Raw genomic sequence first — 27239 nt, forward strand, 5'->3', positions numbered from 1 at the left:
GGCACGGTAACGCGTTAGGGCTGCCTGCCTACAGTTTTTTAATTACATCTGCATACTTGACTTTCTTTTTAATTTTTTGATTGTAAATGTTGTATTTTTTTTATTTAAACAAATGAATGCTATAGTTAATTATATAGAAAGTGTTGAATGAAAATGCATGTTATGTTTCTTAATATGTATATATTACGTAATAAAAGCTATTCTTATAATTGGGTACTTGACAGTTACAACAATAAAATATGAAATATGTTCGACATGATAGCTTATAAATTAACATAAATTATGCAAAATTTAGTTTAAATATTTAATAATAATTTTAATATAATCTATACTCCGATTCATAATTGGGTGTCCAAAATGTAAACAAAGGTGTTGACCTATCAAGAAAATACCTTTCAAATGGTAGTTTCTTATTTTTGACGATCTTAAAATAATACAACAATAATAAAATATTGATCTAAATAAATTAAGATCAATTCTCATTTTCTAATATTTATATTACCTCATTCAGAATAGTCCCTCGGCGGCATATCGCGCGAACAAACGGGTGCCGAAAGGCTGCTAAGCCACGCCCTAAGTCTTTGTTGCGCCGCGTGACGACGAATAAATACGACGCGTGCGTTGTGCAAACAAGCCCTTCGTTTATCAACAGTTTCGAGTTTTATTTTGCGCGGGAATAATATAATAGTATAATATAATAGAATAATATAATAATAATATAAAAGTTGTAAATTGTTCGAAGAAATAAACGCTAAATAAACGCTTTCTACACTCACAGCCCCTCATAGGATTCCCTGTGTCGTGGGTGCCATGTACACACACATAGACAAATACACAAACACCCAGACCCAGAAACAGAAATCTAATTTCATCATTTAGACATCTGTCTGGCCGGGGATCGAACCCTGGACCCTTTGCGCGTCAGACCGGTATGGTGGCCGCTCCGCCATGCGGGTCGTCTGATATAGTTTTATTCTATTAATTTAGAAGAGGGATAACCTCAAATAACAAACTAACACCTGTCTACTGAACCAAAATTACAACAATAATACGTATTTTTTTTAAATATCAAATTATATTAATTAAAAACTAATCTAATTTAGTAGTAGTAGTACCTAGTAGATTAAGTATCTAGTATTAACATAAAAATCATTGTAATTGTCTTACCTTTCGGAGTTTCCAGGCAGTTTAAAAATGTTATATCTGGATGTGTTATTGATAAATTTAAGCAACTAAAAACAGCACAATATAGTCTATAACTTTTCTTCGCCATATTAATCATGAAACAAAAAAATATACTGCTAAAAAAAACCGTCACATCACCCGCTCGTCACCGTGGCACATTCACGAATGTTCGTGTACCGAGTTAGTACCGGCCCGAGGCGAGTAGGCGTGGCTTGCGTTTCGTGCGTTTGTATGAAGATAAAATACTGTATATCCTTATACTGTGATTACGGCATATCCTACTGCGTTCTTTATATAATAAATAGAAAAACACAAAATTCACACGATTAGAAATTATGGCATTTTTGCTTATATATTTTTGTATATATTTCAATGTATTAGTAAATATTTTACTATTTAGCAAAATGTACATGTTTTTTTGGTAATAATATGTATCCATAGACAACTTGGCCTTATGTATGTGTTAGACCTGTGTTTAAAAAAATAAACGCTTACGTCAACTTGATTTATTTTATCTGTAATATAAAGTGACTTTTGTAGTTTTGTTAGTGAAAACTCAAACAGATGAATGATAATGTCCAGTGAAAACTATGAAAAAAACAATGTGAAAATTAAATATTTTTAAATATAATAATGAAAAACAATTACATCGTAACCTTCTAAAGTCGCCATCGCTATGTTTACTAAGAAATCTCACCAAGATGTCAAAAAATCTACAGTCAAAATACAGGATTCGAAAAAGGACTCTGCAACCCGACTAAAGCATTTAAAAATTGTCTTAGGTAAGCAAATCGTGTCTTTCTATTGGATATAACATTAGATCAAACAAATAACTAGTGTGTAGGGCCTCAATTGCGTATTTTATAAGTGCCATCACCGCTACATTCCGTTAAACATGCTAATTAGTTGAGAATAACTGTAATTGATGTACCTCTGTATCTTCAAGTTTATCGCACAATGAAGTTCGATTTTCTTAATGATTTCTAATTTCTAAACATCTGTTTATGTGTAGATGTTAATTACTATACTAATTACACGTACACACGACATATAACTGTATAATAAGTCTTGGCCACACTATTGGTAATGAGAACAACATTGTTATTCATTTAGCTATTATATTTCAGAGCATTTCGATGCGGACGAAGCCAAAACATATTTTGAAGCTAACTTCAGCCATGTATACTTTATACTGTATGATAATTTCATACTTGCTGAAAATAACCTTCGCCAAAGAGGTAACTATGATCTACTTATACTATTGCTTATTAAGTTTTATGCATAAATCTACTATAATTGCCTTTTCTAGCAATTTGTTTCTATAAACAAAGGCACAGCCAATTTTGAATACATTTTAGAATAACAAATAACAATGGTATAAAATATGTCCCATATACATTCTTGTGCGTCCAATACTTGGATTTGAATCTTTCCACAGTTGGTCAATGCTTGGAACATACTTTATCATGTTACTCCTGTTGATAGCAATATTTTAAACATAGTAAAGAAATATAAGCAATGTTGTGAATGTATGTCAATGTTGCTATATCATAGTGCAATACTTGCTTTTTGTATTGTCTATACAGACATTAATATAGACAACCAAATGCTATTTTTTATATAAGTATCTTGCATGACATACATAAATTACGTGAATAATTACAACATTTTATTATAATTATAGATGACAATATTTATTTAGTATGTATTTTTCGAGTTGTGACTAAAATACTTACACAGTAATAAATTTCCCTTTAAATATTGGTTATTAGAGATAGTATATGTTTAGCTAGTTAATAACAAACATTACTATAGTTAACTGTATAAAACCAGCTTATGATCAAGGCAATTGAAAACAACTAGGGCTTCCTGACTTATAATTATTATTTTAGAGTTAAATCAATCATATTTGAAACCACTTCATAACACAAAGATTGTATATAAGATTAAAGATATCTTTCTTATCTTCGGTTTTGAAGAAAAAAAACTGTTGTGTTATATCTATAAATGTGTGATGCACAACTTTTGTTTTGTATAAGCACAATAGGCAAAAGAAATTATATTACCATGACTTTGAAATATTTCTTGGTAATTAAAAAGCTTAACTTCCATGTAATCTATGTGAATATAACTCATCCCTTGTAATTAAATTACTATTGCACTTTACAACTGTAAAGCATTAGATCTATTTGTATATATACTTATAAATTATTTTTCTGTTTCTGCCATACAGAACTTCCGTTTCATCTCGGTGAGTGATGGGTATTTTTGATTGGTCAGGCATTTTAATACAAATTAATTTATATTAATTACTTCAAAAATTAAATTAATATTGGTGAAACTTTTAAAATTGGGGCTTATTTAACTTTTTTTTAATCATAAATCATCAATAATTTCACTAACATTTATTTATAACGACCCGTATATTTAAGTTGCCAATAATAGAATATTCGTTGGAAATATTTTCGAATTGCACAGTGTTATCATACCCATTGCTAGCTTATCATACTATGATATTTAATCTCAAATGGAAGGATTTATCTTAAGTTTTTATCTATGCAGGCTTTTATCCATTAACAAATTGCTACATAGCCTTGCCATGCTGCCAAATTTTGTATGACCCATTGTTATTGTGATTGTAATAACTAATAACCAACCTTTTAAATGTTTCTGACATAGCATGTTATACTTTAAATCATTCATCAGCTATGTATGCTTATTAACTACTTATTTAAATGTGTGTATGGTTTTGTAAAGCAATATTTTTATATTTATAGTTCACAAAGCAGGCAGGGAAGAGCTGGAGGGTGCTCTGTCTCTCCTAGAAAAAGTGTTATGCCTACTCCCAGAATTAATAGGAAAAAGATGGCAATTACATTCTCTGACAAGGATATTTTTAAAGCTTCTCCACGGAGGCAACTCCCAAAAACTCCGAGCAGAAGCTTTAAGGTATAACATAAAGTCCCTTACACACTTTGAAAACTGAGTCGGTAATAATTTTTTTTTAATACAATGAATTATTTACAGATATTTTCTGCTATGGTATCAGGCATTAGGTGACAATGCTCCTTTCGAGGTGCACAGAATGTTTGCATCCCTTGTGCCAGGGCTCCCCGAGTCCTGTTTACCACCTATGGGATCCCCATTTAAGGCCAAGGGTTACGATCTAATCACAAACATATCAGGTGAATCTGGGGACTTCAAAATGGAGGACATAATGCAACATCCAAATTTTGCAACAGCTTCTGAAGGTCCAAAGAAAGTTGTGGTAGAGCAAACTCCAACTGGTATAATGGGTAAATTGGCGAATGTATCCGCGTCAATATTTCATGACACAAATGCCCTCAACCCCGTTCAAAGTGTGGACATCCAGCCACTTTTACCAGCAAGTGCCAATGAGAGAGTTGTGGACAATGAAACTAAGTATTTCTTTGATATACTACTTGATGGAATGGCCACATCAGTTACAAAGATACAGTGGAAAGACAGATCACATGCGAAGGCGATGAGATGCTTTGCATTCCTTTTGGAGAAGTTTAAAGCTTTCTACCTCCCCATAATATGCCCACAGTTCAATCACAAAAATTCATTATACAAACCAAACCTTGGTAAGTAGTTTCCATGATATTTTTTTCTTAGAATATTATGATATGATATAATGTTCTTTGAATTTGTTTTACTTCAATTTATAATCACATATTTGTGACATATTTTTAGAACTTCCTGTTCAGCATAATATACTAGAGGATGATCATGTCGTGTGCAGAGTTATCCTGATTAAATGGGTAGCAAGTTATGCACATTTCATGAAGAGACAAGGGAGTGATAATGGACAGCCGTCTTCAATGACCAGCATGACGTCGAATCAGGCTCATTCCAACACACCTACGCCGGCAACATCTTTACACCACGAGGAAGAGACATCCTTTACTGTGGGCCACCCGTCAGACTCTAGTAGAGCATCGTCACATGACTCCGCTTCAAATACACAACATCCTAGTTTGGAATCCGGTGGTAAGAATTATTGTTAGTTATAAATCATTTTATTTTATTGTAAAATTTTGCTGCATGGTTTTAATTGATCAACAGCTGTGCGATAGCTGCTTTTAGGCCTAGGCACTATAATTACACCAACTTTTCAGTAATACGTATTAAAAAAAAATTACAACCTAAACAGGAGTTGGTTTTGAAGTTCAATCTCCTTGCTGGGGTTTCATCACTCATGCACCTCAGGGTCTTTGCAGTTATGAGTATATCATAAATTAATTACATAGGCTGACAAATGAAAATGAAAAATTTTGAGCATTGTTTTTATTTTATGCTTAATTAATTTATCACTGGTTTTAATGGTAAAATAAAACATCGTGAAACCTATGTCATGTTTGGCCTTTCTATAAAAAAGTTCTCAAAGTGTAAAGTCTACCAACTTGAATTTTATCAACACTGGACTGTGGCCTAAATCTATCTCCCTCCAAAAAGAGACGTCCCAGCAGTGATGGCGAAAGACCTCAAATATTGGAACGTCGTAGGTTCGGGTACATACGAGGAGCTGAGCTCGGAGCAGGTGGTGCGCGACGTGCTGTGCTGCTCGTCGCGCGAGCACGTGGACTTCACCATCGAGGTGCTGCGCCAGGCCTTCCTGCTGCCCTTCTCGCACGCCGCCGCCGTACGCCGCGTCATCGCGCTGTACAAGGACTGGATACAAATGAATGTTAGTACTTAGTACTATGTTCATATAGACAAAGTAGTTAATAAACAAGGTTTTGAAACTGGTAGAAACCTCTACGGTTCAAGTCTTCACCACCGCCTCACTATTTTTATCTAATAACAGTGTCAAACTCTGGATTTTCGAAAGACGTCTTAAGGAGATAACTTATCTAAGGTATCTCCTAAATCCTCATAAGAATTCAATCAATCAATCAAACAGATTCCTAAATAATTGCCAATACCGTGAAGTCACCCCTGACAATAACCCTGCTGTAAATATAGCATGAAGACACTATTAATATATTAATTCTAATTGATAATAAAAAAACAATATTTGTGTTAGGCTATTATTTAAATTCTATTTTTATTTAAATTTGGTCTATTTTACACTGTGAAGGAGATTTTTATGGCTTTAAACCCTAATAAAGTAAACTATAATTTATTGCTCTACTTTATTGCATATCTATTTACAGGTGATAGAAATTCCACCGTTTCTTATGGAAAGCCCGGTCGACATCAGCGGAGGCGAGCCTCTGGTCCCGCCGCGTCGGTTACGCAACGACTCTTACCTGGGTGCATTGGGACGCGACAACATATTGGTGCGCGCCGGGCTACAGGTATGTTTTGTTATTTTCCTCATTTATGTAACAAGCTTATAATATTGGTTATTGGAATTTACCAACATCGGTCACCAACACTAAATTACAGTAAAATTAAATGACAGGAAAAGGTAAACGGTAAAGGTGAAGATAACGCATAGTGTGAAGTTTCATTCACGCCGCATACTTCTTCTCCCGTATTAGAACATTTAAATTATCCATAATAGATATAAGATTCATCACTCGTTCGACCAGTGATGAAGTCCTTTACTTTATAGGGCACATCGCAGATTTCGAAGAGATAAAAAGAATGAAAATTACATACATAAATATAAAGGTCCTCTCAAAATTTCGGTGCCTAAATACAATAACAAGTACACAGACAGGCAGACCGTAAATTAAAATACATTTAGGCGTTATTAAATAGTTATCGTCATAATCATCATCATCAATCCATTAATGTTAATGTTGGGTACAAGTCTCTCAGAATTAGAAGGATTAGGCCATAGTCCACCGCGTTGGCCAAGCGCGAAGTACGAATTGGTAGACTTCACATACCGTTGAAAACTTTTTTTATAAAGTTTCTTCAGGTATGCAGGTTTCCTCACGATGTTTTCCTTTATCGTTTAAGCAAGTGATAATTGATTTCTAATACGCACATAACTTTGAAAAATTAGAGATGCGTGCCGGGGATTTGAAACTCGGACCCTTTGATCAAGAAGCCAAGTTGCTTAACCACTAGGCTACTTCAATAGTTATTATATAGATGGATAAATGAAGTGAGGCTGCACTCCCCAGAACGTGCTGCAAGTGTTCATGACGCAAGCGGCGAACGTGTTCGTGGCGAGCCCGTCGCCGGTGGCGCCGCCCGGCGCGCTCGGCCACCAGCAGCTGCTCGACGAGCAGACCGACACCTGCAAGCGCGTGCTCAACATATACAGATACATGGTCATGCATGTCAACATGGACGCCAACTCGTGGTCAGTGCTGCTTTACATTACAAAAATCCAATTGCTTAAAAGTGTTCCTCGTATGTTAAAATCAGTCAAGCAGTTAAGGCTGTCCACAAAACGAGACATGTACTTATCTAAGTTATCTATATAACTAACTAATGAGCATGTGGAAAACTACTGCCAAACCTAGACATCTGTAATCAACCCCATATACAGTTGAGGTCAGCCGCAGATAACGCATCTGCAACTCTTGAAAACAATGTTGGAATGTATAATTTATATTGAATTTTTACAGGGAGCAGCTGTTATTGGTGCTTCTACAAATCACATCATTGGTACTTACTAAGGTACCACCAAAAAGGAAGCAGGATTCACTTGGTAAGATTATTTCGTAATTTTTAGTTTCGATATAAATTAATTGAGGATGTTTTAATTAAGTCTAATTGTAAATATTACAGGTGGGTTTTTAGCACCTGCTTTGTTCCAAACGCTCATAGTGACGTGGATCAAAGCCAATCTGAATGTGGCAGTAAAACCGGAACTTTGGCAGAATTTCATGGACTTACTTTCGAGGCTTACCCATTGGGAGGATTTGATAAAGGAGTGGGCGGTAAGAAATATTAATTTGTTGACTTCGCGAAAGTATAACATTTATATCAAAGTTAAAAAAAAATTAATATGACAAGTATTACGATATTTTTATATAACTTTACTAATAGGGACCACTTCATAATTGTTTTATTTTTTTGTTTTTATAGTTTCCTTTTAGAAGTCATACATCTTAAAAACATAAATTCAAGTATTTATTTTAGCATTGGTATATTTATATTTTGTATATTATTTTTATTGCTTGTGACATTTACATGCATTGCATGGATGCATTATTGGAGCATGCAGTCCACATGATTAGACATAATATGGCCTATTTCTTATCTGCCAGCTCGGCAACGTATACAACTTTTTAGACACATTAATGACATCCATATGGTTTTCTTATCGTAACAATATGTAATTATGCCTTGCATATTTTCTGCTTTACCCAAAAGTTGACTGGTAGAGAATGCTTCTAACATTAACTCTGCTTTTTGTATCAATTTTTATGGTATAACTAACTGACCCGACAAATGTTGTGTTGCTAGATACATCAAAAAATGTTAAGGGTGAACAACCCTTATCACTTAGGTGTATGAAAAATAGATAGTAGCCGATTGTCAGACCTACTGAATATGCATATAAAATTTGGTGAAAATCGGTAAAGCCGTTTCGGAGGAGTACGGTAGCTAACATTGTGATACGAAAATTTTATATATAAGATAAAGTTCTAAATAAATAATGTCATTGTGTGTTCAGAAAACAATGGAGACGCTGACGCGCGTGCTGGCGCGGCACGTGTACTCGCTGGAGCTGGCGGAGGGCGCGGGCGCCGAGCGCGGCCGCGCGCGCCGCGTGCCGCCCGCCCCGGCGCCGCCGCGCGCGCAACCGCCCGGACGCGCCGCCGCAGACGCCAGGACGCCCGGTAACATACACTAATAGTAATTGATATATACAGGGTGAATTTTTAAAACGGGCCTTCAGGGCCAAATCCGAAACTATAAGGATTAGCGAAAAATGCTGAAAGGAGTTACGAGGCCGATTTTGATAAAAACTAAAACTGCATCATTACTTTTTTTAAATAACTTTTTCCCTAGTCGGGAATCGAACGAGTTCATTTTGAAAAAAAAAATGCACCCTCTATATTATTCCACTATCTGATAGTGTTGCTTATAAGGATCAAAATCTGGAAAGTAATGATAAATGACAAACTAAAGGAAAAGCCTCAAATTTAAGAAAATACATATTTTTTCATATTAATTTGGCAGTTAAGTTCCCGCCATTCATCAATTTAAATATTTCGTGTATTAACTTTTTTTTTGGCTCAATGTTTCTAATCATTCGAAATGGACGTTTTGTTTCCCAATAATTTATATTTTTATGTCCGATTTAGCTATGGGCGGAGTTTCGTTTAATACAGATGAAAAGTTGACAATTTGCGAGAATTACTTTTTAGAGTCAAATCCGAGTGATTACTAAAAAAAGAGATATAGAAAATCATATTTAACGTTGAAACGAAGTTTTAAACTACAAGCAATAAGAATTTACTATTTAATCAGTTATCTATTTTCATTAAAAAATAAATCCTAAAAACGGCGGTGACTTATTTGCCAAATTATTACTTTCTCATACTAAGCCGTATGTCATAGTCATAACATCGAATAATTACTTGATTAACCAACAAATTCTTCAATGGTATGACTTATGTATGTTTCTAAAGAATTATACATAAATCATTTGTTATGTATAATCCTTAAGGATTAGTATGCCAATGTATGAAAAAATACGTATTTTCTTCAAATTTTTCCTTTTCCTTTAATTTGTCACATAACATTACTTGCCAGAATTTGATCCTTATAAGCGACACTATCAGATAGTGGAATAATATAGAGGTGTCTTTTTTTTCAAAATGAACTCGTTCGATTCCCGGCTGAGGAAAAAAATATTTTAAAAAACTAATGATGCAGTTTTAGTTTTTATCAAAATCGGCCTCGTAACTCCTTTCAGCTTTTTTCGCTAATCCTTATAGTTTCGGATTTGGCCCTGAAGGCCCGTTTTAAAAATTCACCCTGTATATAAATTAATAAATCCGTATTGAATTTTTTTTTAGATTTTTTTCTGGTTAAAAATAGTAAGGATGTTAATTGATCTTTAAAGGTTTTCAAAGATCACTGCAATAAATGATAGATATTTTTATTATTATTTTAAATAATATTTAGAAATATTTAGGAGTCTCGTCTTAAAATATTTAACATCATGGTGCTACACTTTTGGTATCTATTTTATTAATACTTAAAAAAAAATTGAAATTGAAAAAGTATGAAAGTAATGTACTTAAATCATAAAAATCTTTTTTTTTTAACAACTCTTGTATGTTTATATTTTTATGTAATTTTTTTATTTACTAATCAACCCTGTTGAATATCATTTTAATTTGGAATCCGACAAAAATTACGCTATAAGTTAATCGAAATACTCTTATAAAAATAGAACCAATAGTAAATAATTAAATATGCATGTCCGTAGGCAAGTCGCCGCGCGTGTCGCACGAGGCGCACCCGCGCAAGGACGCGGCGGCGCGCCGGCCGCTGCCGCGCGCGCGCTCCGACCCGCACCTCGCCCGCGAGCCGCGGCACAACACTGGTCAGTACACTACAAATACTACGTCTCTATTTCTTAAATACTATATTATCTATAGGTATTCATTGACATGAGATAAAGCTACATTATTCTACATACATACATCACACTATTGAAGTTTAATAATAATTGAATTTTTCAAAAGTATGCCCGACACCCCCTCACACTTTTCGGGATATTTGTTCCTTTCCCAAAAGTTATGCATATAATATAATTTTTGATTTATCATTATTTTAATTGCTTGATCAGTTATCCAATGTCTGTAAATTACGTTAATAGCTAGATAAATAACAAAATAATTGTTGGTACATTAGTAATAAAAAATATTTTTGGTTAATTTTAACCATTGAGAATACTTCTTTTATTATTATATCATGATATCATATTATGATTAAAATGTTATATAATAATTATTAATGTACTTTAAAGTAGGTATTTTTACTATGAGGAATTCAATTTAAATATTGTCCTTATGTTTGTTCCATTAGACGAAACCAAAGACACGATTGTGACGAAGCCAAGAAGATCTTACTCTCTCGACTCTCTGAGGCAATCGTCTCAACAGGACGAAAGGGACTCTGCAAGTGGTAAGTAAGCCAACTATAAATTATACCGGTAAAACAATTAATAAATCTATTGGTGCTACAAATGTTTTATTTGTTTCAAAGGCTCTCGTTCTCCATCGCCGGCGCCCTCTAGTGGCGTAGAGAGCAGTTCAATCAAGGATTCCCCGCTACAAATTGACTTGGCTTCGGATGGAGGTAATGTGGGTAAGTTATAGAGAAAATGTAAACTGAAGCTATTATTATTATGTTAATGCCATTAACAAAAGAACATTATTTTACAATAAAGACATATCTGCAATATTGCTTCGTTAGGGTAGCAAAAGTAACAGGTTGATTAGCAGAGCTGTTATATTAAAAAAATACTTGAGGTTTTTGTTCGTTATTTGTTATTTTTTCATGTAAACGTTCTGAATGTATATATTACAATAATTACAGGGACTTTAAAAATACGTGAAACATTGTACGGTATATCTAACCAACCCGTTATTTTCTGCCCTACATTATTCAACATCATCAATCATCACATACTAATAATAGGTCGTTTCGTTTCCAACACGCAAGGTGAGAGAACGAAACGCGGATCAACCTGCTTTTCAACAGAGTGGTCGGAGGGCGAGGCGGGCGAGGGCGGGGGCGGCGGGGCGGGCGGTGCGGGCGGCGGCGGGGCGGGGGCGGGCGTGGGCGTGGTGCTGGGCGGCAGCGCGCGCGGCTGGCTGCCCGACGTGGCGTGCGTGCTGTGGCAGCGCATGCTGGCCGCGCTCGGCGACCCCAACCTGCTGCGCGACCCGCAAGCCCACCACCATCTCTTCAACTACCTCATACACCTCAATGGCACTCTGCTCAAGGTCGGTCACAATAAACAATACGACACGGTATTGTTTATTTTTCTATTATTGTATGTGTATTGTATATGTATGGATGTATGTCGGTTTCCGCGGACGTTCTTGCCACGATAGTGCAATATGTGGAATGTACTTCCTCCTGAGGTATTTCCGGAGCACTATGACATGGGGCTCTTCAAAAATGGTGCAAAAAGAGCTCTCCTTCAAAGCCGGGGATGCATTGACGACTCCTCTGGTGATGCATATGTACATAGGCGACGTTGAATACTTTCCATCTGGTAACACGCCTACTTTATCGTTAGGCTCAAATATAAAAAATAAAAGAAAATGTAACTTAATTATAATAAAGAAATGTTGACAGTCCCGTCTATTAACGAAGTGAATAACACAACACAAGTACAATCAAGAAAAAATAACAAAAACATGTTAAACGATAATTGTCCTTTTGAGAGTGGCTAATAAATTAACCCTTATTTTAAATATTATTGTAGTATGAATGTACTAATGCTGGATACGGCTGTCTTTTCATAAATATGAAAACCTGTTGTATACTCTATTATGATGCCCCAAAGCTGGTAGGAGCTGATATTTACTGTTCATATCTCTTATACCATGTTTTTTGAAACTACTCATGAATGAACCTCGTCGAAAAATAGTTACAGGCGGATTAAGTAATCTCTTTGAAAACATTTAGAGTTAGTAGTAATTAAACATTAACGCATTTGATATTAAACCACTATCAGACACCCATACAACATTCCAATGTATCCAACATTCCATAACATCGTAGATCGGTCACGATATACTAAAACCAATTGATTAGTCGCGTTAATGTACTGTGTAGATTTATAATTATTTCCAATTGGAAATACTTGTAAAATTGTTTAAGTGTACTCTTAAATCAATTTATTCCATCAACGAAAACAATTAGCCAAAACAAGCCACTGGTTGCCCGCGTACAGATTAGGAAAACCCAAAATCAAACTTTACTTAACTGTAAATTAGTGAGTAAACATTAAAGTACTATGACTTGTTACACCGTCATCTCGCCTACGTCGCAAATCGCGTCGCTTTACACCATCCATCTGAATGTTAATAGATATCACAAATATAGCAGGCGTGTTACTTATCACTCGATATCTGACCGCCCGACAGATGGTGTAATAAAATATTGTTATTCCCATTTTATCTCGATCGGATCATGTTTTGTTTTCGAGTTCATTATTCTTCTATTGTGCATTTTTTGTCCTATTTATTTTAAACGTGCTCCAACCGCGGTCAATGTATGGTGTTGTTAAGGTTGTGCGAACTGTTGTCCAACGCAAAATGCTTTAAGGATTGCCAATGCGAAAGAGGACCAGGAAAAAGAAGGCTCCTCAGGAGGCTCAAGAGGAGAGAGGTTTTGATTTATATTTTTTGCTAATTAGACAAGTCTTTTTTTTATCTGTTTATTTTTTCGATCGATTGTAGTATTATTTACCGTTATGAGGTGTAAATGGCCGGGCCAATAACTTTAGTCGTCTATAAATTCTACAAGCTCATGCGTGTCATTCTGTTTGCGTGCAACCGCAGAAATACTATGTTTCTATGAGAACACTAAATGTCGGCGTAAAAGTAGCGCAATTATAGTACTTTTAAATCTTTAACGTCTTACCGATTGCCACTGCCGAATCTTTCCCAAAAAGTCAGTAACGATTGAAAAGCAGTGGTTTTATCTTTTGGTATTGTAAAAATATAATATTATATAGGATAAAAATAATAACTAAAAATCATATACGGCTAACACGATTTGATTAGTATAAGTATTGAAAATTAATTGTTTTTACTCTGTGAAATACTTTTTGTATAGATATAATAATTAAAATTAATGAGGGTACTTCGGTAACTTTAAATCGAGATGTCATATTATAAATGAAATTGTGAGCAGTGATTTTAATTCAATTATTTTTACAATGAAATTGTGTTTTTAATGTATTTATTTTATATATTTATTGCATTGTGTTGTGTTTTAAATTATTTATTTTAATGGCTTTCAAAATATTCGATAGTTTATCAGATTTGAAAGTGGATCCCGTGTTGATTGAAATTATTACGAGCGGTTACATGAAGGTGGTCGGTGGTACTTTATCGTCAGGTTTTTATATAATATAAGCAGCAAATGTTTAAGTATTTGTCTCGTTGTCGTAAGATAGGTAACCTCAAATAGGATAATAGTGGTCGGAATGTCGACGGTAGTGGACTAAGCTGGAACGACTCATATAAGTAGAAATATGCATTACTGCAGCCAGTAATGTTTTGTAACAAATTTTAAACAAAACATAATATATTATAGTCTCACAGATGCACTGCTGTACTTGAGGACTAAGTTAAAACGCCCCGTTTTATATTAAATCTGATTGAACACAATTAAAATCCTGAACACAGTATTATTTCCATAAGGTATTGGTAATAGGTAAAATAAATAAGCCATGTGGTATCGCCGCAGTCTTATTATTACAATAAATTAATTAAAAACTTGTTTGACATGGTTTATATTCATTGTAATCTTCAACACTAAGTGTAACTGATCGTGTGTGACATTTTATTTTAGATAAGCGCGAACCAGACACTAAATGGCAACACCGAGATCCATGTGCCCTTCAACCTGGTGGCGGGCTGGTGCCTCGAGGCGGAAGCCTTGCCAGCGTCGCATAGGTGAGTTTTCCTTTTACGAGCTTCTTTAGTGCACTATATTAAAAAAAAAATACACTTCCATGTCCTTAATGTATCCAATTTTAAGATACCGAAGATGAAAAACATTTGATGAATTGATTAGTTATAACGGACGTAATTGAAATATATATAGTATACATCAGTCTTATCAATTCGCTCCGACCAGTGTTGAAATATTGTGGCCAGAATAGGTCCTTACTAATAGATTAGACTAATTTAAACACCCATATTTTTATGTTATGGTGTAGTAATATATGAGCCTAAAACATGGTATTTACGGTAATTACAGGCAGTAACTTCAACTAACTTGCAATATATGTAAAATACTGTTGAACTGTATGTGTACATAATTGATTTTCCAGTTAGGTATACTTTGTTATGCGTAAATAATTGAAGAATATTTCATTTTTGATACAAATTTCTATAGCTTTATGGCCGACGGAAATTATTCACGGATTTTGAACTTGTTTTACATTTAAAATTAAATACGCTGAAATGTTTTTTTTTTTAAGTTGCAGTACAGTATTTCTATTTTAAATAATTCTTCTTTACATATAAATTAACAATTATGAAAAAAGTTCTCGACATTCCACCTAAAAAAATATGTACATCCGAAGTATAGATAAGTATACTTGTAATTGAAGGAAGCCATTAAATGGCTTAAACGGCTGACAAACGTGTCAGTCATTGTCAGGCTGTCATGGTAACAAGTTAAGTTGTGCCAAAACACGAAATCGAAGAAAAAGTGTCGAAAAATATTGTTTCATTCGTAAATGCTCTACAAACTACATTTTTTAAATATTTTTCAAAGACGAAAATAGATGAGAGTGACAGTTTCAATTGTCAAAACTGGTAACACTTTTCTTGTTAGGAGTGAGTAATGTTTAGTAATTTACGAGCCGAAGTTATAATGAAAACTGTTTGACGGGCAGGTCGGGCAAGCTGCTGGCGCTGCGGCTGCTGTGCGAGTCGACGCAGGCGCAGGGGCCGGGCGCGCCCTCCGCCTGCAACAACCGCCTGCACCTCGCGCACCTGCACCTCTACCAGCGCGCGCTGCACCATGGTCAGTACTGCTAACTAGTACATACACGTTCTTGTTTGAATACCTACGTTATTTTACCGTAATTCATGTGCATAAAACTATGGACGAGTTGTAAGCAATATGTATTGGTGCGTCGTGGACCACTAATAATTAAATTAAAGTAGTGTTTCAAATGAGACTTTAAAGTCAACCAGTTCATAAGTCGTGCCCAAAAAAAGATCTCCGAAAAGTGTCTCCATAAATGTATAGAAAATAAAGTTCAATTTCTATAATAAAACTTAATTGTAGTCATATACATACAGAAAACAATTAATAATGTCATATATGTATATTATGTTTAAATTATCTGTTTAATGCTTATTTCCAAAACATCACAGTTTAGCAATATTTTTTACAAATGAAATAACAGTAACAACTCCGAGTCTCCGTCATCAGGTATTCCAGTCTACATCGATTCTATTAAAACCACTTTATTTTCCGCAGGTCTTACAGGCGAAGATCGGTCAGTGGTGGACGTTCTGGTGGAGTACGCAGCACCTCGCTACCTCTCTTTAGCGCTCGACGGCTATTCGCTACTCCTTCTAGACTTTGTGCACGCCTCCACTGTGGTCTTGAACTCCTCGGATATGGGACCGTCGGTGAGTTAATGATGATTGTTTTTTTTATGATTACAATAATTATGGGTTGTCTATTGCTTTAAGCTAAGTAGTTATTATCATACTTGTGATTTCAAAAAGAAATCCTACTATAGTTTTTTTCCCTATAGACATTAAGCTTAAAAAAAACGAGTTCAGTTAGGAAAGCTTACCTTTTAATGGTATATTATGTATAAGCTGTTTATTCTTTTGATTCAGTGTCCTCGCACGGCGGCTGTGACATTCCTCGGATCCTTATTGTCACTGCCTGACGGATTAATGAACGCTCCCATGCTGCAGCCCTACCCTCACCAGTACAACACGGTCTCTTGTCCCGATTTAAAGGTAATTAAATTAAATTGAATATTAATAATGTGACATTCTACCAACCGGGTGTATAATAAAAAGTATTGTACTACTTGCGATTTGGTTAATAAATGTGTGATTGCCATCCGTCGGTCGACTCGAGTCAGTCCTACTCCGGCAGCGGCGAGAGACGGACGTGTCGTGAGCACACAAACTACATGTAAGTTCTTTCATTGAATCCCTTACCCTTGTGGTACAATCTCAAGACTTAATAAATATATTTCGTAACTTTTATAAATAGAACTTATGGTTTTTAATAGTGTGTATTTTTATTTTTAACTGGCTCAATAGATTATGGTGTATATTCTACTTAGCAATCGGACAATAATGATGAACATCAAGATACCTTAGTCACCAGCATGATGGTGATTTTGAACCCTTTGCGGTTCGCCTCCGGCGTCACCACCGCCACACTTATTTCTGCCTTTTAACAGCAGCATTATTAAACGCTGCTGTGTTCTGGTTTAATGGATATGGTAAGGGAGACATACTTACTCTTCCGAGGCGTTCCAGCTTAGGCCTCTGCGGCGCATCTGTGGCCGACATCAGGTAACAATATCTAATCCTAGATGGGGCGCCTACAGATGTCCATGCGCCGCAGTAGCCACTTACTATCAAGGGGACTGCATGCTCGTCTGCTACTTCTATATTTAAAAATAAATGATGTTCCCCCCAGGAGCACGTGCTGAACATAGTGGTGCGCGTGTGCCGGCGCGAGGGCGCGGCGAGCGCGCGCTGCGCGGGCGCGTGCGCGCTGGCGGCGCACGTGGCGCACGCCCTCGCCGCGCGCGCGCACTGCGAGCGCCTGCCCGGCTACGTCACCTGTCTGCTGCAGATGCTCATGGTTAGACATGTTCAATCTCAGTATTGTAGAAGTGGCTGCTCAAAATATTTTTGTTTTACAAGTAAAATTGTTCCAATGTTGTTATTCTATTTAATTTGTCTGATATAATAATTGATATCTTTTTTCTAGATTATACATCATTTCATTATACAAATATTAATTATGAATTTAAAATGTAATCTATACTGTGTTCTAATTTGTGGTATACGTAAATGTATATTATATTATTACTTGTTTCAGATGAAAAATAAAACAATAGCTAAAGTTGTGAGCGACGCTATACTAGTATTGGCTGATTACACCGATCACATCGTCGAATTATATCCTGGACTTGCTGGTAAGTGTGTAAATAACTTTGTGCACCAGAAAGATGTATTTTTACGAGTGTTCTTCAAATTCTTCATGTCAAGATCTTATGAAAATTTTCTTCCCTATAGTACCAATTATTGAATAGAATAATAGTTATGGGGTCATTAAATACACTAAATAAGTCCACGTACTAATGAACGTGCATGTGCACAGATTTCCTTCAGACTACAAATATAACAATCCCCTAACCAAACTAATTTCCCACACAGAGAAGATAATAACCTGGATCTGCGCGTGCCTGGCGCAGCTGGCGGGCGGCGGCGGCGGCGGCGCGGCGGCGCGGCCGCTGGCGGGCTCGCTGCTGCTGTGCCTGGCGGAGTTCGCCGTGCGCGCCGGGCCCGCGCGCCTGCTCGCGCACACCGTGCCCGCGCCGCAGGGCGAACACTCCCTGCTCCTGCTCATATTCAAGGTTTGTTTGTACACTCCGTAGCTGTTTATTGCGTATGTGTGATGTCGCCAAGGACCCCCACACCCTTTCCACTCTCCTCACTCACCTGTCACGCGTAGTGACTAGACTTCATTTCGTGACGTCGTGTTTAATTAAATCAGAAAAAAGATCTTATATAAATAAATATAATCCATATATGCATGTATAATTTGTGTTGGTTACAAATATAGATCGAAGCGTAGTTGAATTTTAAAGTTGTATACAATATTTGTTCCATAAAATCTCTACGTAACATTATCCCTACTTTTTATAAGAAAAAAATATATAATTCATACTTTTTTATTGCATTTTAATTATAAATCAATTACTTCGCAATAAGTCCGATATCTAGCAACGAAACTGAATTGATATTGATGTGTCCATATCTGCACAATGCACATTGCACACCAGTATCACAACAATGGATGATCTTAACACTATGTTGTATACATAGACATATTTTATATTAGAAATGATCTCACAGTAAAGGCATGATTCAATATAAACTTAATTATTCTTATGACGCTAAGTTTACCTTGTGGTACTACTATTTTCCTAATTTTTGAATAAATAGGAATAAGAGGTTCTTCGAATTTAATTCAATCAACATTCGGAAAAATACTTATGCCAGTATGACAACATTTTTTTTCTACTTTATTAATGGTGTGCTTTAATATCTTCTGGAGTGTTATGTGTGTGAATCTGAATATTTTTATTAACATTACTAGCTGACCCGGCAAACGGTGTGTTGCCCTATAAATAAAACAATGTTAAGGGTTAACAACCCTTATCACTTAGGGGTACAAAAAATATATAGTAGCCGATTCTCAAACCTACTGAATATGCATATAAAATTTGGTGAAAATCGGTAAAACCGTTTCGGAGGAGTACGGTAACTAACATTGTGACACGAGAATTTCATATATAAGATGATGAAATACTTCTTATCTTTTTTTTAAATTTTATATGATTTTATACTTTCACTTTTTAGTGAAACGATTTAATACTATTGCCAAAATAAAAATATAAATTTCATTTCTGCAACAACCTGGGTCAATCTTACCCAAAATGACTCATTGGTAGTGATACGAAGGTATTTAACTGAAATCCTAAATTGAAAAATGAAAATATCATAAGTATATTTTTTTAAGAATGAGCAATTTCTGCAATACGTTCTCGTGATGCTCGATTAAATGTGAGGAATAATTTACATAAATATTTCAAGAGTATTTTAGCTCACAAACTAAATCTGTTTAAAACTAAACAGATTATCCATAAAAATGGATAACTTAAAATTTTAGTAAATATTGACAATATTAAATAATTAAATGTATAGGTATAACACTCATATTTTTCACGAAATTGAACCAAACGTTACAATAGGCAATTGAACATTTTAGTGAACTTCCACTTACGTATTAAACGATGTTACACAATGTGAAAGGTCAGGTGGTGCAAACCATTGTCAATATGCCCACTGTTTGTGCAATCCGAAAAAAATGTTTACAATGTCGTGTGTCATACACACTTAGCAGCTATTTGTTTAAATTGTCTAAGTTATGTATATTTCAATTTAAAAAAAATGTCATTCAGTCTGTCTGTGTGATAATACACAATATATAGAGTTATATACAAAGAGGCAGTTGCCTCTTCTAAACTATATGTATATACTTCTAAAATATAATTTTGCATGTTTGTATAGAAATGTTTGTAAGATTTTTGTTTTTATATTTGGCCTAATTTTGAAATGCGGCTTTAGTTTGTCTTGGACACAAAAAAAATAACAAATTAAAAAAGCAAAGTTGGTCCTTTTGGACACTTAGGTTACTAACAAATAATAGGTATGCTTTAAATCAAAATGCAATTTCTTTTTTATATAACAAATCATTTATTTAAAAAACATATAATAAAATAAAAATCTCATGCAAAATATAAGAAGGCATCACAGATGTTCTTCTAAATCCTCTATTCAATAAATGAAAAATGTTATCCTATAGTCAACAGCGACTATGACATAACCTTTAACATTTACTCACATTTCATTCAAATTAGGCAATTGTCTTCACAAACAAAACGTTAATTTTGAATTGCAAAGGATATTGTTTAGCTTAACTCATCAAATAAAAATGTCAACGTATTACAAGTATCAAAGTCATCTTTAATACTTGTAATATACTCGGAAGTGTCCTTGCATCTGAGCACAGAATGGTTACAGTCGACAATTGTTGCATTATTTTGATTAGTGTTCTTCAATATGATGTTGATCAATGTTACCGTAGTCAATGTTTTATTTACTGTTATACTGATTAAAAACCTATAGACTTCATAGGATTTTATGTCGACATGGTTTTGTCAGTAATACAGTAGAAACATTGTTATTGCTAGCATTGTGACAATAAACACTTCCCAAGCACTGACAGTTTACAAATGAGTATGTATAGTAAAGAGTTACTGCTGTCCGGGTTGTTCAACGTGCTCCTGTGGCTGGAAGCCGTGCTCGTCGGCGACGAAGTTGACGGTGTAGATGAGGCCGTCGGGCGCGGTGTACTTGTAGCTGCCGGTCACCTCGATGGCCTTGTGGTCCTCGCTCACCTGCTTCAGCGTGCCCTGCTCCTGGCGGGAGGTGCCGTCGCTTGTCTCGAACCTGTGGCGGAACATCATCATATCAAATTTGCCGTTTTGTAGTTCGAGTCGGAACTTCGGAAGTACGTCGATTTAAAGACTTGAGACATTCTTCATGTTGTAATTTGTTGTATATTACTAGATTGTAATAGAATTTTACGATATAGATGGGACAGTAACGTATTCGTACGTTTGCATAGTTTTGGTATTATACAAAGGATAATGTATTTTATGATTTCCTTTGTTTAGTATATTTTGTAGACACTACTGGTCTCACTCTGCTGGTCTTACTCAATATGGCCACAGATGATTTATCTTCCAGCACATTTTGAAATTTCCATTTGTGTTATATATCCGAAGACTCATCATGTTTAATGTTATTACAGTATATTTTGGATACTGTGATAATCGGTATTAGATAGTTGAAGATAGAAGATAGTTGTATACTTACTCGAAGTGGTAACCCTCAGGGTTGACATCAGACTCTTGCTTGAGGATGTAGGCGGGGCTCTGGTCCTGCTGCTGGGGGGCAGCGGCGACCACCGCGATGAGAGCGAAAGCGCACAGGATCTGCGATATAAGAAAATGTTGATAACCTATTTGTGTAGTCCTGAATACACTTTTGCTGTAATGAGATTTTCCGTAGCTTTATAAGTGTTACCAATTAATTATATCCGTTACTTTAACACCGCTAAAATATATTGTAATATAAAATGTATAAAGGTTTCATAAAGAATTCCAAGATGTGATAGGTCACTTATGTGTTAAATATTCTAATCCGCTTTCAACCTAAACCCTACTCATTTTGAAACGAGTACGGGGCAGGAGGGGATTAATTAAAATTGGACTAGCTGTCCGCTAAACTTGTTGGAGACTCCTTTGTTTTTACTTTGCATTTCTAACAAGCCATTTAAATTATGTTGTGCCAATGTATGCTGTTAGCATACATTGGCTGATGACCGACAAGAAAAGTAAACAACTTGTACAAACACAACCTTGAAGGTATATAAAAAGCGCCTATATAAGTGTTCAACACGCGCGATTGATTAGAAAGTATTCATGAAACAAATACGATGAAATATATTGGAGTACTCACGATCTTTTGCATTTTGAAGAGGAGTTTTAAAGTTTTGGTTTTAATATGAGGCAAGCGACTGCTTCTGGAGTCTGGTGTTGACTGTGCTGATCGAAGTGCGCGCCGCCGTTTTAAATGCAAACACTAATTGATGACAAAACTATCTTCAGCGATCCACCGCCCCACGCAACACGGTGCTAATCAAGAGAGACCCAATGTCCCACAAATATGTCTAGTGCTAAATCGTAGTGTGTTACGCAAAATTTATCGATTTCAAGTGACATTTTTGTCATGGACAAGGATTGGGTTTTCAGTTGCTGTCCAATTCCTTTTATTACTTTAGAATAATGAGACCTCATCATCATCATCATCAACCCATTATTTTCCCACTGCTGGGCACGGGTCTCCTCTCAGAATGAGAAGGATTAGGCCATAGTCCACCGCGCTGGCCAAGTGCGTATTGGTAGACTTCACATAGCTTTGAAAACGTTTTTTTTTTTTTAGAATTCTCAGGTATGCAGATTTCCTCACAATGTTTTCCTTCGCCGTTTAAGCAAGTGATAATTAAATTCTAATACACACATAACTTTGTTAAATCAGAGGTGCGTGCCTGGGATTTGAACCTCGGACCTCTCGATCAAGAGGCCGCGTTTCTTAACCACTAGGCTATCACTGCTCTGAGACCTACTCATATTCAACTTAAATTTTTTTCTTGTAACCCATGTAATAAGGCATATATATCTAATATACTTTAAACAATAGCCTGAAAATATATATTTTTATATAAATATGTCGACTCACTTTAAAATAAGTTATAAAATAATTTCGGAGTGTATGATTAAACAGAAATTTATATCCGCTATTTCTTTTTAATTCTAATTAATAATAAATATATATTATATAACTAAATATATATAGTAGATATTTATATCGGTGTTATACATTATTAAGATAATTTTCTTATAGTTGTTTTACCTCCCTATTTGTCCTCCAGGTCCTCTACGCGGTAATGAAAGGCTCAAACGGCTCGGACATCGAAGGCCTGACGCTGCCCGTGGACGAGGACTTCGACCCCAACATCCAGCTCGACAACCTCGGCCCCAAGACCTCGCCCGCCTCCACCATCGACGTTAAACTTTGGGCGCAGACGGTATGACGCGATTATGATTGGATTCGATTAGTCATAACTATTTGTATGTGCGATGTCTAGCCTAATGATATTTTAAAATTCCTTAAGTATTATAAAATTATATATCTACGTGAAAAGTGTGAGCAAAAGAAAATATGCATGAATAGTAGATAGAAAAATATTTTTTAGATTTAAGTTTTTAAAAGTATACTTTCCTCATAAGTATTAGTAAAAATATGAATGTAAATGTTATGTACACTTCTTATAGAATTATTAATCTATATAACGCTTCTTCAACTTACGCCCAAAATTTATAAAAATAGTGGTCACGAAAACTATTACTAAATAATAGGATGAATATGGTTAAGCAAGACAAAACAGAACACATAATATGTGTCCATTTTTGTGAAGAATACGCATTTTCATCATGTATGTTTCCTACGAAGGCTGTAGAAATGTACAATAAAACAACATTACGCCCGCAGATATGCACACAACTGGTGCTGTTCCTCGGGCACTGGCCGCTGTGGAGCGGCTGCCAGCTGTCGTCGAGCGTGTGCGAGCAGCACGACAGCAGCCCGCCGCTAGGCGCGGAGCTGGGCGCGCCCGTGCTGGCCGCGCCGCACATCCAGCTCATGCGGCTCGGCGACGCCACGCTCGCCTCCGTCATCGAGCTGCCCGCGCTCGACGCGCCGCAGGGCGGCACCACGCCTGGTGCGTTGTGTGACACGCGAATTGTGCGCTTGTCGGCGGATTGTTCGCCACGTTAACTATGCACATGTCGATACATTGTCCACCGCTCTAACGGTGCACTAGTACAATACATTGAACACTGCACCAATTGTTCCTTTGTCGATGTCATGTCATTACACACTATGCTTAAAATGCACATGTTGACACATTATACATCATGCTAACCTTTACCTTGCCAACAACGTACTCATCATCACGTTAAAAGTAATTATCATGACCCTTTCTGCCTCCCTGCTAGACACATTCTTGGAGTAAGAAAGGCTCATTTTCTCCCTTTGAATACTATCTTTGATAATGTTTAAAGTTATATTAATTATTTTTATATTTTTTATCATTATAAATGTTTACTCAGGCCTAATGACGTCCGATCGGCAAGTGCGAGTCATCCTGCGCGACATAGCGGGCAAGGCGTGCTGGGACGCGTCCGCACTCTACTACGACCCGTCTTTCGCCAACTCTGAGGGGCTGGACCCACTACCAATGCCAGAAACGTTAGTATATTGCGTAGGCTCAAAATCCTAAGTAACGTAACGCTTTTAGAAAGTCTATGCTATTATAATACGCTTTTAAATATATATTTGTCTTAAGAAAAATATACATTTTGCTGAGTTTGATGTTTGAGGTGTGATGTTGAGTTTGAGGTTGATGTTTTTATATTTCAGAACTGAATGTCCACGGGATAACACATTATCATCTTTACCACCCCCATTGCCGCCGGATCTGCTTCCTGATTATAAAAACTCTCCACCAGATAAACATCAGTTGGATCACGTAAGAGACGAATATTGCTTTTGAATTGAATCATGTAAGCTTCTCTGATCCGTACTTTAAAATGGCAAATTGAAGAGCGCAATGACAGATTATTCAATATTTTATGATAAATTAATTAAAAATACAACCTACTCCTTATAATTTGTAAAAAGCTAAATTGAACCTTTTTAATTTATAGCTGTTTATAATCATAGGAAATTAGTTAAAATTGGTACATATTGCTCTTCGTATCAAGTCATATTTACATATTGAGTTATCTAATCTCTATTGGTAACAAACTAAAAAAATAAAAGTATCGATAGTATTTTTTCGAATTTCTTTTTCGTCCAGTATTAGAGACGTCCAATTCTAAGAATGTTAATTCACATTGATCGTGTGTGGCGTACAGGTGTTGTCGTACATCGGCCACACGTCGCCGGAGGTGACGTGCGGGCGGCGGCTGGACGAGGCGGGCGCGTCGCCGCTGCCGCCCGGCGCCGAGGACGAGCTCGTCTGCGCGCTCGTCGCGCACCGGAACGCAGAGCGTGCGTACCTCGCTGCTAGGGACAGGTAAAAATTAAAACCTTAAGATACCGAATACAATCATGCTTAACCAATGAGCCCGCTTTTCATGTTACGCATGTATGCCATGTAGGCAAATGCGTGTCACTTGCATCCTATCTCTTTATTATACACATACGTGTCATGAAGAGACTGGGCGAATGTATGTGTATAAAAATTATGTAAGATATAAATATTAGATAATACTATGTAAAAAATATTAGTTTATATTTTACAAGAAACCTTAAATGTCTGTTAATTTTATGTAACAGGCTCATAAATTTGAAATGAGGAGTTATTGTGTTTCTAAAATTAACTTACGGTAAGGAAAATAGACATACGATATCACGATTCATTTACATTAACGATGTTTCTTTCCAACGACAGTAGTGACGAGGAGTCCGACGAGGGCGACTGGGGCTCGGTGTCCGGCGTGGGTATCGGCACAGGCGGGGGCGGTGGGAGCGGCGCGGGCGGCGGGGGCGCGGGCCCGTTCGCGCAGAGCCGGCAGCTGCTGACGCAGCTGGGCGTGCTGGCGCCGGCGCGCCGCGCGCACGCGCACCTGCTGCGCCGCTCCGACCGCCTGCTGCGCGAGCTCAGGAACCTCGACGCGCAGAGGTAACTATTATAATATGTTGTTGGTATTGTTAAGTAGTAATCTCAGCTGCAGTACGCTGAACCACTGACAGTCGCCTACTTAAATAGTACTATCCGTGACAATAACCTTAACCATTTCAGAAAAATCTTTTTACGAAATTATACGAACATATACGGAAATAATCCTGTAAAATTGTATAGCTTATTTTATGAACCCTTGTTATAAAATATTTAATTTTCCAACTCATGTGCATATTATGAAAAATCTGATATTTCACATTGCAAAAACCTGCGTATGAGTTTATTTTTTGTTTTATATAATTTATCAATACTGTATAAAGTCAAATTATCTACATTATCCCTGCATTTTACAGAATTATGAGATAAAGTTGATGATAATATTAAAATTAAATATCAAAGCTTGTAAAGGTTATATTTAGAAATTTTAATTATTTATTCCAGATGCCGTGAAACACACAAAGTGGCGGTTATATACGTGGGCAAGGGTCAAGAGACTCGTAACGAAATCTTATCCAATCGCTGCGGCAGTCCTGCTTACGAAGCATTCCTCGCTGCTTTAGCTTGGGAGGTATGTTCTTATTTATTACAGTTTGCATAATACTGCGCATAATACTACAAAAAAATCCGCATTTTTAACATGGGTTGTCCTGGTAGTCAAAAAATTCAGAAATTGTGAACTTGCAGAAATTGAATTCTATTTCCATTCACGTATTCATAACTTTTTTATGTACGTGTAAACCATGTGTACGTGCATGTATACATGTATATGAGTGTGCGTGCAGGTGGAGTTGGAGAGCCACGTGGGGTTCGCGGGGGGTCTGCGCGGCGGCGGCGGCGGCGGCGTGTCGGCCCCCTACTGCGCCACGCCCTCACTCGAGGCGCTGTTCCACGTGGCCACGCGCATGCCCGCCGACACGCCGGACAACATACTCAACAAGGTACCATCGCATTCAAATATGTATTTTATTTATTTAAATATTTATATATACACATATATATATATATACTTTATACACATTTAAATAAACAAACAAAATACAGGAGAGTTTGTATTAACACACTCAATACAAAGGTATGTATAGAGCTATTCTGTACCAGTGGCTGATTACATTTTATTTCGGTAATTCGCTTCAAACAACTGTTCTGTATAAATGTTCGCGCATGTGCGTACCAATACCATATAAAATGAAATGTAATTATTTAATATTTTATTATTTATTTAAACGTAAATAATTTAAAACTTTAATTTCAAA

General features: G+C 36.3%; 2 protein-coding genes across 2 annotated transcripts in view; one reads left to right on the forward strand and one right to left on the reverse strand.

Annotated features, from left to right (window-relative positions):
* The first annotated feature begins 1706 nt into the window (after positions 1 to 1706).
* Positions 1707 to 27239, forward strand: part of LOC140742871 (probable Rho GTPase-activating protein CG5521) — a 29702-nt gene continuing 4169 nt past the window's right edge. Inside the window, exons 1-31 of the mRNA XM_073073913.1 lie at positions 1707 to 1967; positions 2313 to 2423; positions 3419 to 3436; positions 3963 to 4134; positions 4213 to 4793; positions 4903 to 5199; positions 5715 to 5896; positions 6366 to 6509; positions 7290 to 7471; positions 7740 to 7822; positions 7903 to 8054; positions 8795 to 8960; positions 10562 to 10678; positions 11164 to 11262; positions 11344 to 11445; positions 11842 to 12086; positions 14674 to 14777; positions 15728 to 15858; positions 16321 to 16475; positions 16692 to 16817; positions 17515 to 17682; positions 17923 to 18019; positions 18261 to 18460; positions 23170 to 23325; positions 23790 to 24018; positions 24410 to 24548; positions 24720 to 24828; positions 25217 to 25377; positions 25756 to 25986; positions 26428 to 26554; positions 26769 to 26924. Of these exons, the coding sequence (XP_072930014.1) occupies positions 1862 to 1967; positions 2313 to 2423; positions 3419 to 3436; positions 3963 to 4134; positions 4213 to 4793; positions 4903 to 5199; positions 5715 to 5896; positions 6366 to 6509; positions 7290 to 7471; positions 7740 to 7822; positions 7903 to 8054; positions 8795 to 8960; positions 10562 to 10678; positions 11164 to 11262; positions 11344 to 11445; positions 11842 to 12086; positions 14674 to 14777; positions 15728 to 15858; positions 16321 to 16475; positions 16692 to 16817; positions 17515 to 17682; positions 17923 to 18019; positions 18261 to 18460; positions 23170 to 23325; positions 23790 to 24018; positions 24410 to 24548; positions 24720 to 24828; positions 25217 to 25377; positions 25756 to 25986; positions 26428 to 26554; positions 26769 to 26924 (5046 nt within the window). The 5' untranslated portion in view covers positions 1707 to 1861. The remainder of the gene's footprint in view (positions 1968 to 2312; positions 2424 to 3418; positions 3437 to 3962; positions 4135 to 4212; positions 4794 to 4902; positions 5200 to 5714; positions 5897 to 6365; positions 6510 to 7289; positions 7472 to 7739; positions 7823 to 7902; positions 8055 to 8794; positions 8961 to 10561; positions 10679 to 11163; positions 11263 to 11343; positions 11446 to 11841; positions 12087 to 14673; positions 14778 to 15727; positions 15859 to 16320; positions 16476 to 16691; positions 16818 to 17514; positions 17683 to 17922; positions 18020 to 18260; positions 18461 to 23169; positions 23326 to 23789; positions 24019 to 24409; positions 24549 to 24719; positions 24829 to 25216; positions 25378 to 25755; positions 25987 to 26427; positions 26555 to 26768; positions 26925 to 27239) is intronic.
* CPR49 (cuticular protein RR-1 motif 49) lies at positions 20343 to 22265 on the reverse strand. The gene is made up of 3 exons (XM_073073912.1): positions 22197 to 22265; positions 21552 to 21670; positions 20343 to 21122 (listed from the first exon to the last, which is right to left on the reverse strand). Exons 1-3 carry the CDS (start codon positions 22206 to 22208, stop codon positions 20927 to 20929), a joined length of 327 nt encoding a protein of 108 aa, XP_072930013.1. The 5' UTR covers positions 22209 to 22265; the 3' UTR covers positions 20343 to 20926.

The sequence above is a fragment of the Epargyreus clarus genome, unplaced genomic scaffold, assembly GCF_041222505.1.
Source record: "Epargyreus clarus isolate Ecla_fem2 unplaced genomic scaffold, WU_Ecla_fem_2.2 ptg000006l, whole genome shotgun sequence".
NCBI lineage: Eukaryota > Metazoa > Arthropoda > Insecta > Lepidoptera > Hesperiidae > Epargyreus > Epargyreus clarus.

Bases quoted from the DNA above. Each gene is read 5' to 3' on its own strand.
- CPR49 (XM_073073912.1), bottom strand. The intron at 21,123-21,551 runs GTAAGTATACAA...GTTCCGCCACAG, and splicing joins CCTGAGGGTTACCACTTCGA to GTTCGAGACAAGCGACGGCA.